At 40.0% G+C, this 13,812-nt stretch overlaps 1 protein-coding gene across 1 annotated transcript in view; it reads right to left on the reverse strand.

Moving 5' to 3' along the window:
* Positions 1-13,812, reverse strand: part of VRK1 (VRK serine/threonine kinase 1) — a 34,550-nt gene that overhangs the window by 6,419 nt on the left and 14,319 nt on the right. The window contains exons 8-11 of the mRNA XM_083349261.1: positions 11,498-11,630; positions 10,542-10,662; positions 8,590-8,648; positions 7,343-7,515 (exon numbers count right to left, since the gene is read on the reverse strand). Coding sequence (XP_083205387.1) covers positions 7,343-7,515; positions 8,590-8,648; positions 10,542-10,662; positions 11,498-11,630 — 486 coding nt within the window. The remainder of the gene's footprint in view (positions 1-7,342; positions 7,516-8,589; positions 8,649-10,541; positions 10,663-11,497; positions 11,631-13,812) is intronic.

Below are 13,812 nucleotides of genomic sequence, written 5' to 3' on the forward strand. Positions count from 1 at the left end.
TGCAGAAAGCAAGCTGAAACGGAGTGAGGCAGATTGCCAGAAATGCGAATCGGCTGATCTCGCACTCCTGCAAACTCCCTCGCTCGGTTTCAGCTTCTCTTGCTACAAGAAAAAGCAAGCTGAAACGGAGTGAGGGAGATTGCCAGAAATGCGAATCGGCCGATCTAACGCTCCTGCAAACTCCCTCGCTCGGTTTCAGATTCCCTTGCTACAAGAGAAAGCAAGCTGAAACGAAGCAGATTGCAGCAGCGCGAGATCAGCCGATTCGCATTTCTGGCAATCTGCCTCACTCCCGTTTCAGCCTGCGTGAGATCGGCGTTTCTCAGCACGTGCCGATTCGTGCTCCTGGCAATCTCCCTTGCTTTCCACTTGCGGAGGTTGGGGCTGGCCATACGGATCACCTTCGGACCATAAGACGCATCCTTGTTTCCCCCCCACACTTTTGGGGGAAAAAGTGCATCTTATGGTCCGAAAAATACGGTACTTCAAACGAAACTGGAATTGTGTTATATATATGTTCAGAAGCCAAAATGGTTTTCAATGGTCTTAGCCTATCAGCATAAAAATTAGGATTAAACTTCCACTCACTTTTTTTTGGTAAGTTTGATCAAAGTATATCCACAGTGAACTAGCTGAAGTGGTTACAAGCTTATAGAGCCGACGAGAAAAGGGGAGAGTGCATTACATCTTTCCCAAGTGTTGCTTCATGATTACCATCCAAACCCTGCTGGGCTGAACAGATTGGTTCGATAATTATATACAATAACTGCAGTGGGCAGGTAACCTTCAGCTGGCACAGGGCAGCTCCCCTGGGAGAACTTCCATATGCAAAAGGGTCTGATGGAGTGCATTAGGTACATTCTTTCTTGCCGGTGCATAGGCCTGATTAACACCAACCCAAACTCCAAGGTTAGCATGTCAGCAGATTTGTGATGCATTAGGCAGCAATAAACACAGACACTTTGGCTTGCTCTCACCAAAATTAAGGAGGACTATTTTACCACGGCATTGCTTTTATATACAGGGTATAAATGCATTCTTCCTGTCAAACGGGAATAGAGCTGTGCTTTTTTTTAAAAAAAAAAAAGACTTACTATGAAAGCAGCTACTCAATACTTTCCACACTAAAATAGTTTCCCAGCTTATACAAGTGAAAGGCACAATCTTAATCTTGATCCAGACCAGCTAGATAGCAAGAAAAATAGCATTGTTCTCTTGACAGAGGCAACACTCAAGTCTGATGCAGAGTGCACAGCAAACTATGAATTACTAATTCATATTTATTTCAGTTCAAATGTTTTCTAGTTGTTATCAAATATCGTCAATGGGCTCATCACTAAGCATATTCCACGGCTTGAGCAGTTTTACAAGCGCAATTAATGTTTTTACTGCATGAAAATGAAGGAATCTTCTCTTTTGGAAGAAGTTAACTGAACAAAGGTAAATGTTACAGTAACATCATCCATTTCATATGAAAGTGAATTAAATTTAAGCCTAGTAGGGAATGCACTCTCATTAATAAATCCCAGAACCAGAATCACTTAAAATGCACAATAGAGAAGATGCATAACTCCCTCTGTAACCAATTTCAATTAGCTGGGCAGCAACTGTTTCTACTATTTCTCAATTTACTAGCCATTATGATATGGCATCATCATCTGTCCCCAACAGAATGCAGTTTTGAGGTTCAACTTGGAATAGATTCCTAGCCAATATCGAAATTGAAAAATGTATTGTGCAGTCCTATGCATAATCAAAACGATGTCATTACTGGAGTTTGTTCCCTAGCAGGTATGTATAGGAATGCAGCTATATACCAGTTAAAAATATAATATTCTGCAGGAGCTCATTGGGGGGGGGGTAGTTCATCATATACTTGTCTGAGGGCTAAGGAATATGGCAATCTAGCCAATCTCCTACTGAGTTAGGAGCCTGAGCATCCTTAAGCCTGTACACTCCTACCCTTTCTTTCAGATTTAGCTATTGTTTATTTCAGAACCTGAAAAATGGTGGCATATATATATATATATATATATATATATATATATATATATATAACTTTATACAAGATCTTCTTCAAAAACAGAAGGACATTTGTTCAGGTGAGAAAAAGTGTGTGAACAAACCAAAGAATTGTTATGCAAGTCTTTATGGGATCATAAAGGAAAAAATCCTTGGAATCATCAGAATAATTCTTTCTTGCTACAAGGCTTATCGATTCTTTCTACCTATCTTTGTAATAGCCTGCCTCATTTGAAAAGGAGCATTCATGACACATAAGGCAGGTTTTTACCAAAGCATCATCATTTTAAAAGAGAGTTACATTTTATGCATTAGGAACTTACTCTAAAGAATTCTACTCTATTTTTATTAACTGGGTCTCTTTTCCAATTATAAACTAAATAAATGCTTTTACAATTTTTCTTCTACAAAGCACAATTAAACTGACACAGTAGAAATGAAGACCTCAGTACACAAAATCTATCAAGTTAGACCTTGGAACTATATTAAGACAACAATTTCTAATTTTTTTTTCATTTCACATGCTAATCAAGAATACAGAAAGCCCAAAGCGTAAAGTAAGAATAGGAAGCAAGCTGCGAGTTCCCTGAAATGCTTAAAAGAATTCATGTTTCCAGTTACCTCCTTTGTAAATCAAATTTTTCATCTGATAGACATTCTATTCATTTGGCTGCAAAGCTGCAATCCCATTAGGCTCACAAGGTGCTCCTTGCTTTGTAACACCTGACCGTTTGTTCAGTGACTGCTCAAAGTTACAGCAATGCTGAATGCAGGGACTGAGAACTGTTTCCCAAAGTTATGGCTGTTGCAGCGCCCCCTTTCAGGCCCTCGGCAGCCTGCCATCGCTTACACAGGGATGTTTCGACTCCCCCACCTGCCTATCTCTCCCCCGTCTCTGCCCTTTTGCCCCCTGCACTCTGCCACCTCTGCCACCCTAGCTGACCTTTGCCATCTTGTTCTCACTGGCCACATAAGGCTTTGTTGTCCAAGTTGCTCTTGGTGGTTTCCTTATGGGGGCTTGGGGAGGATGGGATGGCCTCATGTGGCCAACAGCTGCCTCATTAAGGCTCGAAATACTTTGCCAGCAGCGGAAGCAAGAAGATGGCAAAGATCACATTGGGTGGCAGAGCACAGAGCAACAGGGGCCTCAGAACGCAAGACAGCAAGGTGACTGAGACTGGGCTTCACACGGCAGCAGCTATGAGGCTTCTTGCAGTCCCAGGGCTGCCACACATGACGAAGCCGCTGAGCTGCAGTGTGACAAGCAGCCACAGGGTTTGGATCGGGGTGAGTCCTCACATAACGATCGCTGGAAGCGAGGCGGTCACATGATGTCATGCTTTACGAGATCACCCAGTGACAGAAACTCAGCTCACAATTGTGGTCATAACTCAAGGACTACCTGTACATTTGAGATAGGCATCTTCAACTGGAGACATTCAGCTCTTTCATTCACGTTCTTACTGGAAATGGCTACATTAGAAGCAATGGCTACCTTGGCAGCCTCGTCCCAGCATTCCCTGTAAATGCTATGGTGGACACTGTAGTGTACAGGTATTCCTCGACTTACAACAGCTCATTTAGTGACTGTTCATTACAATGGCACTGAAAAAAAGTGACTCCTAACCGCTTTTCACACTTTCAACCATTGCAGCATCCCCTTAGTCCCATGATCACAATTTGAATGCTTGGCAACTGGTTCATTTTTATGATGTTTCAGTGTCCCGGGGTCATGTGATCAGTTTTTGTGACCTTCGGACAAGCAAAGTCATTGGGGACGCCATATTCACTTAACAACCAGGTCACTAACAACTGCAGCGATTCACTTAACGATTGCAGCAAGAAAGGGCATAAAATGGGGCAAAATTCACTTAACAAATGTTTCCGTTAGTGACAAATTTTGGGCTCAATTGAGGTCGTAACTGGAGGACTACCTTATTTTTTTACAATGCTGGTCTTGAATGAGACTTGGATTAAGCAATTAATGCAAAATAACCGAACAAAATAACCATTAGCAAAAAATGGGATTACCATCACTTTACATCTGTAACTTTGTCAATTTCCTAGCTTATTTTCAGCCTTTATCTAAAGTGCAGGTGCTGACTGTTAAAAGCTCTTCATGAGCTTGGGAGCAGAATTCTTAAAAGATATGACTTTTAAAAAATCCTTCTTTTCATATTCTATTATCTAAAGCATAAGTGCCTACTTGATATTGCTGCTCTTGTCATGAAGTACACTGCCACCAGTGTCTCATTTGGTATATATTTAATAGTAAACTTCATGGTTGACTGGGATATGGACCCTAGTTCCCTAGATATTTAAAAAGCATTCTAAACATACAGAAGTCAGAGGTCCCCAACCCCCGGTCCGTGGACTGGTACTGGGCCGCAGCATGCCAGCAACCAGTCTGCACAAACAAGCAAAGCCCCATCCGTGGGATGCAGACAGCACACAAAACCACACACTCTCCAGTCTGTGGAAAAAGCTTTCTCCGCGGAGCTGGTCCCTGGTGGTCAAAAGGTTGGGGACCTCTGGCTTAGGTTATGGGGGGGGGATGTTTTCCCTGCTAAATTGTCATAACAAAAGGGTGAGTTTCAAATAGATTCATATATCAGAATATTTCTTTTTGAGAGATCATCACTGCTGATCATCAATATTTTTCAAATTCAAATTTACCGTATTTTCCAGCGTATAAGACGACCCGGCGTATAAGACGACCCCCGACTTTTAAGATTTTTAAGGTTTTTCGTCTTATACGCCGGAAAATACTTACATGCCAGTTGCCAAGTGTCCGACACAAGCCCGATTCATCCCCGTCTGATGCAGATGGTGCAAAGCCTCCCTTTTGAAGCCCAAAGGGGCTTTTCCTTCCACCCACCCATCTGAGAGCACATTTGCAGACGGAGCAGCCGCGTGTCTGGAGCCAAGCCCCGCCCAGGAGGCGGTCAGCCAGGTGGGCTCGGAAGACCCGCTGGAGAGGTGGGCTTGGGGCGGCCATGCCGAGGCCGGCTGGCGAGGGCCGCTGCGTGGTCTGCGGGCGAGAGGGGCGCCAGGCCCGCCGGAAGTCCCCGGAAGTTCCTGGAACGGGCTGGCAGGCACGCTCTTCCCCGGCCCGCCGGAAGTCCCCGGAAGTTCCCCAAACTTGGAACGGCCTGGCGGCGGGTGGGCGCTCCCTCCCCGATCTGCCAGGGAGCGTCTCCCAAAGCGCAGCGTCTGGCGGCCGGGAGTCCATCGGCCTGGTCGCTGGCAAGCTGGCCCGCGGCTAGGGCCGGGACCCAGGAACCGGTAGCCGGGTGCGGGTGGGGGGAAGGAAAGCCGGGCGCGGGCTTCTGCGGCTGGTTGCGAGGCCGGATGCGGGCGTCTGCCGGGAGAGATAGCGGGTAGCAGGGCGCGCTCTGCTTATGCTCAGATGCCGCTTGGGTGAGGGGGAGGGGCTTCATGCCGCTCCTGGGGTCTGGCGTTTGCAAGGGGGAGGGGAAGGGGCTTAGAGGCTTTTGGGGGTGGGAAGGGAGAGTCACGATGGAGGGGGGACTGGACTAAGGAGGCTTGAAGTTGCTTTGCAAGAACGGGGACGCTCGACTGATTTATGTTTTATTTCCGGCGTATAAGACGACCCAGCGTATAAGACGACCCCCCAACTTTTGAGAAGATTTTCATGGGTTAAAAAGTCGTCTTATACGCCAGAAAATACGGTATATCAAAGTTTTTATTCTCAACACCAGCAAGAACAATTATTCAGCAAAATTTAGTTTTTAAATTAATCACTAATTGGCTAACCATCTATATCACTAAAAATCCCTACTAGTTTGGAAACTGCTTAGTGAGGTTACACAGTATTTTTTCATTCCAAATAATTTCATATCAAATAATAAATATCATTTAATATCTGTTAATATATTTACTGTAAATTTCCCTCTTTATAAATAAAAACAAATCTTGGTTTCACATGAATTGGCCACATATTAGCAGTCAGTATGTGAGATAAAGACAGAGATATATGATGAAATTTAACTTGATAGTGCCTTCATTTTAAAGAGTGACCTACATTAAATGTACAATATTTTTTCTATCTGATGTGACATATTATATAAAGAAATTTTATCATTTCAAGAATGACTCATATTTACAAACTCCAAATCACAGTTACATAATTATCACTGTACTTGAAAAATATATTTAATAATTAAGGTGATCAATTAATCCTGCCATCCAATACAAATTGCATGGAAAACATGTCTGGATACAAAATGCATGGATAGCCTGAATAGGTATCACTATCAAATCCTTTGAAAGCTTAAATATAATTGGGGATGATGACTCATTTCAAGGTTTTGTTGTAATTTCTGTTTTTCAGTAATGAACAACTGGTTACCCACACAATTAGATACTGCGTGTACTGTGTTTCCCCAAAAGTAAGACCTACCCAGAAAATAAGCCATAGCTTGATTTTTTGGGGATGGGCCTAACGTAAGCCCCACCCCAAAAATAAACCCTAGTTTTGGAGTGAGGCACACACCTAAAAATCAACCTAAGGCGGGGATGTGGGAGTGGAGCAGTCCCGCACCGCCTTACCTTGCAGCCAGGCCTCTCCTTGCCGGCCCACTTCTTTTGTGGCCTCTTCTGCAGCCAGGCCTGCATTTTGCAATCCATTGCTCGGTTATCGGCTGCAGAGGCCTTCCGGAAAGGCCTGACTGCAAAATGCAGGCCCGAACTCCATTCTGAGCTGCAGAATAAAGCTGCTCCTTCAGCTGCAGAAGAAGTGGACCGGCTGGGCGGGGCTGGTGGTGCCGGAGGTGAGTGGAAAAGCTACCACCTGAAAATAAGAGCTGGTGCCTCTTTTGGACGCAAAAAAAAGAAAGAACCCTGTCTTATTTTGGGGGAAACATGGAATGCTGTTACACTTATTTCAAGGCAAATGTTTTTTTTTTTTAAAAAAAAAAAACTTTTAAAAAGCCCTTCTACATCTGCTTAAGAAAATTTTGTGGCAAGTGCTTTCGCCACCCAAGTACTCATGCTGAGTGGGATTTCAAAAGCAACTTTTGATTTGGTAGGGAGTTCTCCCCCTAATTTTAAAATGTTAGGACCAAAGAACCACCTTAAAGCTGTGTACAATCTTTCAACCACATTTGAACTAGTTTTTTGGATTGCGGGTAGCTATAGGAAAGTTTAAATAAGTCCATGGCCCAGTCAAGTATCATGCACACATTTTTTTTTCTTTTACTGTCTTGATTTAACCTATGTGATACCCATTTATAAAACCATTCATTCTTATTTCAATCAAAAGCAAGATACATTAAATACTAATCTGAATTAAGTAGACCTTAGGCTTTGCCGGAACATCACCATTCAATGAAACTTCAAAATCCAGTACGCCATCATCTTTGTGACCAATGTCTTGCAGACCTTTAAGAAATATTTCTCGTAACTCGTGATATGGTGGTTTTTCAGTGTAGGACAGAGTCATCACTTTTTCCATATACTTGGCTATTTCAGCTAAAGAAAGCAATGAACAGTCTAAATCAGTCAAATTACATTTTCATATAGCAATAGAGTAATATAGTATAAAATTCAGGTATTATTACACAGTGATAGCTAATAACCAAATATTGTAAGAAAAATATCTTCTTCTCTGGTCATAGAAACTATTTTGTTTTTGGAGAGAATTTATAAAATATGTAAAATTCTGCTTGGATAATCAGTATAATAGCTAGATCCAAATAAATATCACAGAAGGATCAAAAGGAGAGCTTTCCTGACAATTTCACATCTTCAAAAGAAACTCCAAAGGGGATAGATTTGTCAAATGAAAAAGGGCATCTTCTCCCATATTTGTCAGGCTCTAAACAGACCTGAGGCAGTGATTTAAATCTTTCTAGAATCATTTTATTCAGGAATATTGAAGTTTCACAGAAATAATATCAAATTTCATAGTATACGTAACATGAACCTTGTTTACAGACAAATATGTTAAAGAATCTGGATATACAGTATGGATAAACAGATCCATAATAGCTTCTCTCTTAAATCTTTTGACATTTGAAATGTAATAATTTTAACGTAAATAACCACAGTGAAGCTTAAAGCAGAACTATGTTTAATGGTAGCATGCTTTTAAAAATAAATAAGATCAGCAAATAGATTTAAACAGGGAAATTTATAATACCACTAGTCAGATTTTTTGACTGATCTTTTCTAAAAAGAAAAGGATTTCCTAGCAAACAAATTATCTTTCCTCAATTTCATCAGAGATAATTTCATTTATAACTCTTTTCTGTGCAATAAGAAAACCTGCAAATGTATAGGCCACCACAGCATCAGTGCTGGTGAAACAGGTATTGTTGGCAAAATGGGTTGTTTTTCCTTTCAGGTTTCTTTGAGACCTCAAATAAAGTATATTGTGAGGGAGGTGAGAAAAAGTCTGTTTCCAAGCAGCTCTTGTATAATTCATAATTATTAGACATGTTTTTTTTTATTCTGCCTGTAAACTGCATGTCAGGACTTCTTTGGACAATTTATTACATAATCCCAAAAAAAGACACTGATAATTTTAAGCAGACTCTTATCTACCTGGTTTATTTTCTTTAGTGAAACACTTCGTCATGAATTCTGAAATGTTATCTGTATACCTAGGAGAAAAAAAACAAGATGCAAATATATAAAAACATATATACAGTACATACAATACACACCTATACGGATAGCAGTAATGAAGATTAATAAAGCTAATTAATTAATTAATTAAGCTAATTAATTAATTAATTAAAAAGGGACACGGTGGCTCGGTGGGTTAGGACGCTGAGCTTGTCGATCAGAAGGTCGGAAGTTTGGCGGGTCGAATCCCGAGTGCCGCGTAGCAGAGTGAGCGCCTGTTACTCGTCCCAGCTTCTGCCAACCTAGCAGTTCGAAAGCACCTAAAAATGCAAGTAGAAAAATAGGGACCACTACGGTGGGAAGGTAACAGCGTTCCGTAGTCATGCCGGCCACATGACCACGGAGACGTCCTCGGACAAGCGCTGGCTCTTCGGCTTTGAAACGGAGATGAGCACCGGCCCCTAGAGTCGGAAACGACTAGCATGCATGTGCGGGGGAACCTTTACCTTTACCTTTTAAAAATTACACTCCGTTACTGAATAAAATATGCTGCAATCAAGCTTTTAAGGGTAAGGACTGAAAACATTCTGACAATTAAAATCCTAGAAGCATAGAAATCCTGATGTATTAAGTTTCTGATGGATATCTGAAGCATGATATCTTGTTTTGGATAAATCAAACCACAATGATTGGCAAACTAAAATTGCATTAGCATTTGGCTTTATGGAGATTTTATTGCAAGATGACACAACAGATAAGAAAGCTAGAACTATGTTCACTTCTCATGTTTCCAGCTGTCAAAAGAATACAATACTGTTTATTTAGGGCCCAAGAGGATTCAGAAGAGTTAGTAAAACATTTAGCCAACTTCTACACTTCTGTTCATATTAGAATTCAGTTGCAAGGTAATATGAAATAAGCGTTAGGAAGTGAGGACATCAAAAAGCCCGTATCACTTAAGAATAATATAACAACATTCAGCATTAATACTTCACAGTATTTCTAGTTTCATTGTTTCTGGCTTTATCTCAGACTGCAGATAAAACAGTACAAAAGTCAACTGTCAAGATCTCTAAATGTCAACAGGAAGCACATCATTTATAGCAAATTTTGTTGTACTAGTTCAACAAGTACTCTTTTGTTTGTTTAAAGGTAAAGGTAAAGGTTCCCCCGCACATGCGTGCTAGTCGTTTCCGACTCTAGGGGCCGATGCTCATCTCCGTTTCAAAGCCGAAGAGCCAGCGCTTGTCCGAGGACATCTCCGTGGTCATGTGGCCAGCATGACTAGACGCCAAAGGCGCACGGAACGCTGTTACCTTCCCACCGTAGTGGTCCCTATTTTTCTACTTGCATTTTTACATGCTTTCGAACTGCTAGGTTGGCAGAAGCTGGGACAAGTAACAGGCGCTAACTCTGCTACGCGGTACTCGGGATTCGACCCGCCAAACTGCCGATCTTCAGATCGACAAGCTCAGCGTCCTAACCCACTGAGCCACCGCGTCCCCTCTTTCTTTTTCTTTCACATTAGGCATTTTTGTCCTCTCTTGTAAGATTCAGCTCTACCCTCAATTCCAAAGGCTCACTGGCTGGTTTTAGGTCAATTGCTCCATCTCAGTTTAACTAATCTCACTAAGTTTTTATGGGGACTACGGGGAGAGAGGGTGCTATGTACACCGCCTTGAGATCCGGAAGGTAAAGTGGTATATAAATCCATCCATCAATGTTGCAATATAGTGCTGCACTATGTAAATGCACAGCTGAAATAAGAATGTCATCCAACTTCCACCAAGTGATTCAATTAAATCTGCCAAGCCTATCTCACTTGGATTTTTAAGATGAAAATATGCTATTTAGTTTCATCTAAGCACATCTATACTGAGCAGTTTGAGTACATCCAAGAGTATTGTTATTAAATATGTTAAAATTACCTAATTTTTGATTCTTTGACATAATCTGGATCTTTCAGATTATCTTCCCAAGGCAGACTACCACTAAGCCAGCAGATCATACAATAACCCAAAATTTCCAGGTCACCACGTCTTGATGGAGCTACAAAAACAAACAAGTGCTTAATTCATAGCGAAGATGAAAATAGTTATAAAATGTATCATTAAAGAACAAAAGGAATAATTAACTTAATACCCCTATCTCTTTTAAAGATGATTAAGAAGTTCTCCTTTACGAAAAGAAGTTAAGTTTATTGCATTGTAATAGTAGTTACAACCTATAAAGGCAGAACACTATGGATTATAATTTCAGTTATACCAAAAAGGGGTTGGTTGGAAAGTTTCAGATTGCCATGACAAATTTAAGACCACAGGGAAAAGTAGTACAGTACGTAAAAAGGGAATTTTTAATGTAATGAGACCTGATTGAGGCTTTGACTGAAACAAGTTACATAAGAGGGTAACTGTTTTTGGTAAACATTTTTCTTTTGAAACATCTTTTGCACAGATAAATCTTATGTACAGTTGCCTGAATTAAAAGGCCTTGCTCATGGTCACTCATACTCTGGTACTTTCTGGAACGTGGTGAATGCAGGAAGGCCAGAGAATGAAGAGTATGGCAAAGTCAGATTGCAAAAAGATCAAGAGGTGGAAGGTGCATATGAGCATAAAATTGCAACTGTCCATGGGAAACTGCAATTGTCGTAAGTGCAAGCCTGTTGCCAAGAGCCTGAATTGTGATCATATGATTGTGGGGGCACTGCAATGGCCCCATACTTGAGGTCCAGTTGCAAGTAGCATTTGCTCAGCACTGTTGAAACTTCAAACTGTTGCTGAATGAGTGCTCGGTAATGAGGACTTACCAATATATTCAACAACTTTGTTACCTTTCATTTGTTAAGAAGAATGAATATGTATAAAAACAAAAACAATCTTACCCACTCCCTTATGTGCATCAATACTAGTAAATTCAAGAGTTCCATCATGACATCGTTTGGGGTTTTCTTTGTAATCCTTGTGATTGCCTTCTGGAGAATATCGAAAAGCAAGGCCATAATCTACCAAGTATACCTGTGCAGATTTCAAGCACAACAAAATCAATCCAAAAATTACAAACAGCCACACCAGAAGATGTTTATTTATATAATACTGACAAGCTCTCATTATATCATTAATGTCAGGAAATGTCATTCAAATATAAGTATGTATTCTCTTTTTTGTCCAAGGATTCTTCCTAATATTAAAAGCCTAATCATTCATCCTATATACTTCAATAAAAACAAAATATTATAAACAGGACCCCCAAGCAAGTTAAAGTAAGCCTACCTGCAATCCAATAACAATCTAATATTGATATTAAAAAAACCAAAGAGCAATATAGTATCTGCACCTGCCTTAATAATTAACCAGTTCCTGATTGATCTGATGTAGAACATATTGTCTCAGGGGTGTAGATGGTGATTCTAAATATCGTATTACCAGCACATACCTAATTCAGAATTATTTTTAATAACCAAGGCTCACTTTTACCAGTGGATGCTTTCAATTCCCACCTGAAATCTCATGCTGCTTTTACCACGTCTCAATTTCATTTACATCTCACAAAATGTTACAGAAGCAACTCAGCACCAGACCTATTCTCTTTCTTTTCCAATTCAATCTGCTGGCTATACAAAGCTTTTCATGGCACTGGATCAGGTTATTGAAGGGACCACCTATCTCCCATGGTTTCTGCCCTCCAGTTATATCTGACAGAATTGGTGCTCCCTCCCTCAAACAACTGCATAGATCAAGACCTGGGCCTTCTCTGTTGCAGCCCTAGCCCTCTGAGAGATTTGTGTAGCTCCCACTTCGATAATTTTATGACAGGCTTTCTAAAAATGGCGTTTCTCCCAGGCTACGGGCTAGGCCACTTGTGGACCCTGATGGTTATGGCTTTTTGATATATGGGGTATTGTTAACCAGTCCATGGGAGTTTTCTTTACCATTTTCTATTTTTAAAGTCATTCTAGAATTTCGTGGCTTCTAAATCAAATAAGTACATAAATTTATTTCCTGGCTCCAAATTTGGTAAGTGGAAATTAATATAGGTTGTAAAAAGTCTGTGCTTATAGAAAAATCTTAAGACCTGGGCTGGTAAAATTTCTGACTTGATGAGCAGGTCATGGGTTCTCACAAAAGAGTTACCATGTAAGAAGGGATCGTGTCTTTTTATCAACATAAGGTTAGCAAGTTACAGAATATCCATTAACCAGGAAGCCAATAATCTGGAGAATATTTGCATTATATTGTAATTATTGTAATCAAGCTAAGGGGATATGTCAAACACTAAAATAGGCAAAGTGTCTTTGAAAAGTGAGTTCCTGCTATGAATTTATTTCTTGATTGCAATGCAACGAAAAATTTGTCTTTAGAGTATGTTATATATGTGTGTACGTTGCTTTAATTTTACTATACAACCCAATCATTTCCCTTTGATTTATGAAATTATTTTCATTTTTAGATAATTCTCATCTTCTGAAATAGTATTCTTTATCAACAATTCATACAATGGTGATAAAAATTGTGAATATAAAAGAAAAACTTTGACCTCCAGTTTAGAAACAACAAAAAGAAATCTAAAGTGATGTGGTGATCAAACAATCCTAGTGACTCTTGGACCCTTTGCCAAAGGAAGAGACAAAGTAACCCTCTCAATGTTTCTATCAATTTATATGGGAATATGAAAAGTAGACAAGTAAAAGCTCTTGAGAGTGACTAAGTTCTATGGATTCATTTTCAAAAACAGAAAACCTCCCTTAAAAGTACTATAAATTCACTTATTCATCTGATGAAAAGTATCTAAACCTGGAAATTGTTCATTTGCTAATGATGACTACTATAACTAAATGATAATAATAAATGGACAGGTAGAGACATTTCTGTAAACCATTTGATTTGAACTAATATGTTAAGAAATCAGGTTTTCAAGTAGCAGAACACTTATGCTTGATGGATTCTTCAAACAAAGGAAATAAAAAATTGACAAAGCAGACAAGCAAATGTAATTCACTGGTGTAGTATATAATTTTAAACTTCCACCCCCAAACAGCTATTTGAAATTCATTTTGTATTGCAAGCATTCTCTTGAATATTATTCAGGGCAGAATAGCCAATTTGATCAACTGCCAGCAAAGTGAATAAAAAATGTACAACATTAACTAGATATAAATGTCAAGCAGAAATATTAACGCTGTACACATTCAGAAAGGCA

This window comes from Vipera ursinii (assembly GCF_947247035.1).
Source record: "Vipera ursinii genome assembly, chromosome: 1".
NCBI classification, from domain to species: Eukaryota; Metazoa; Chordata; class Lepidosauria; order Squamata; family Viperidae; genus Vipera; species Vipera ursinii.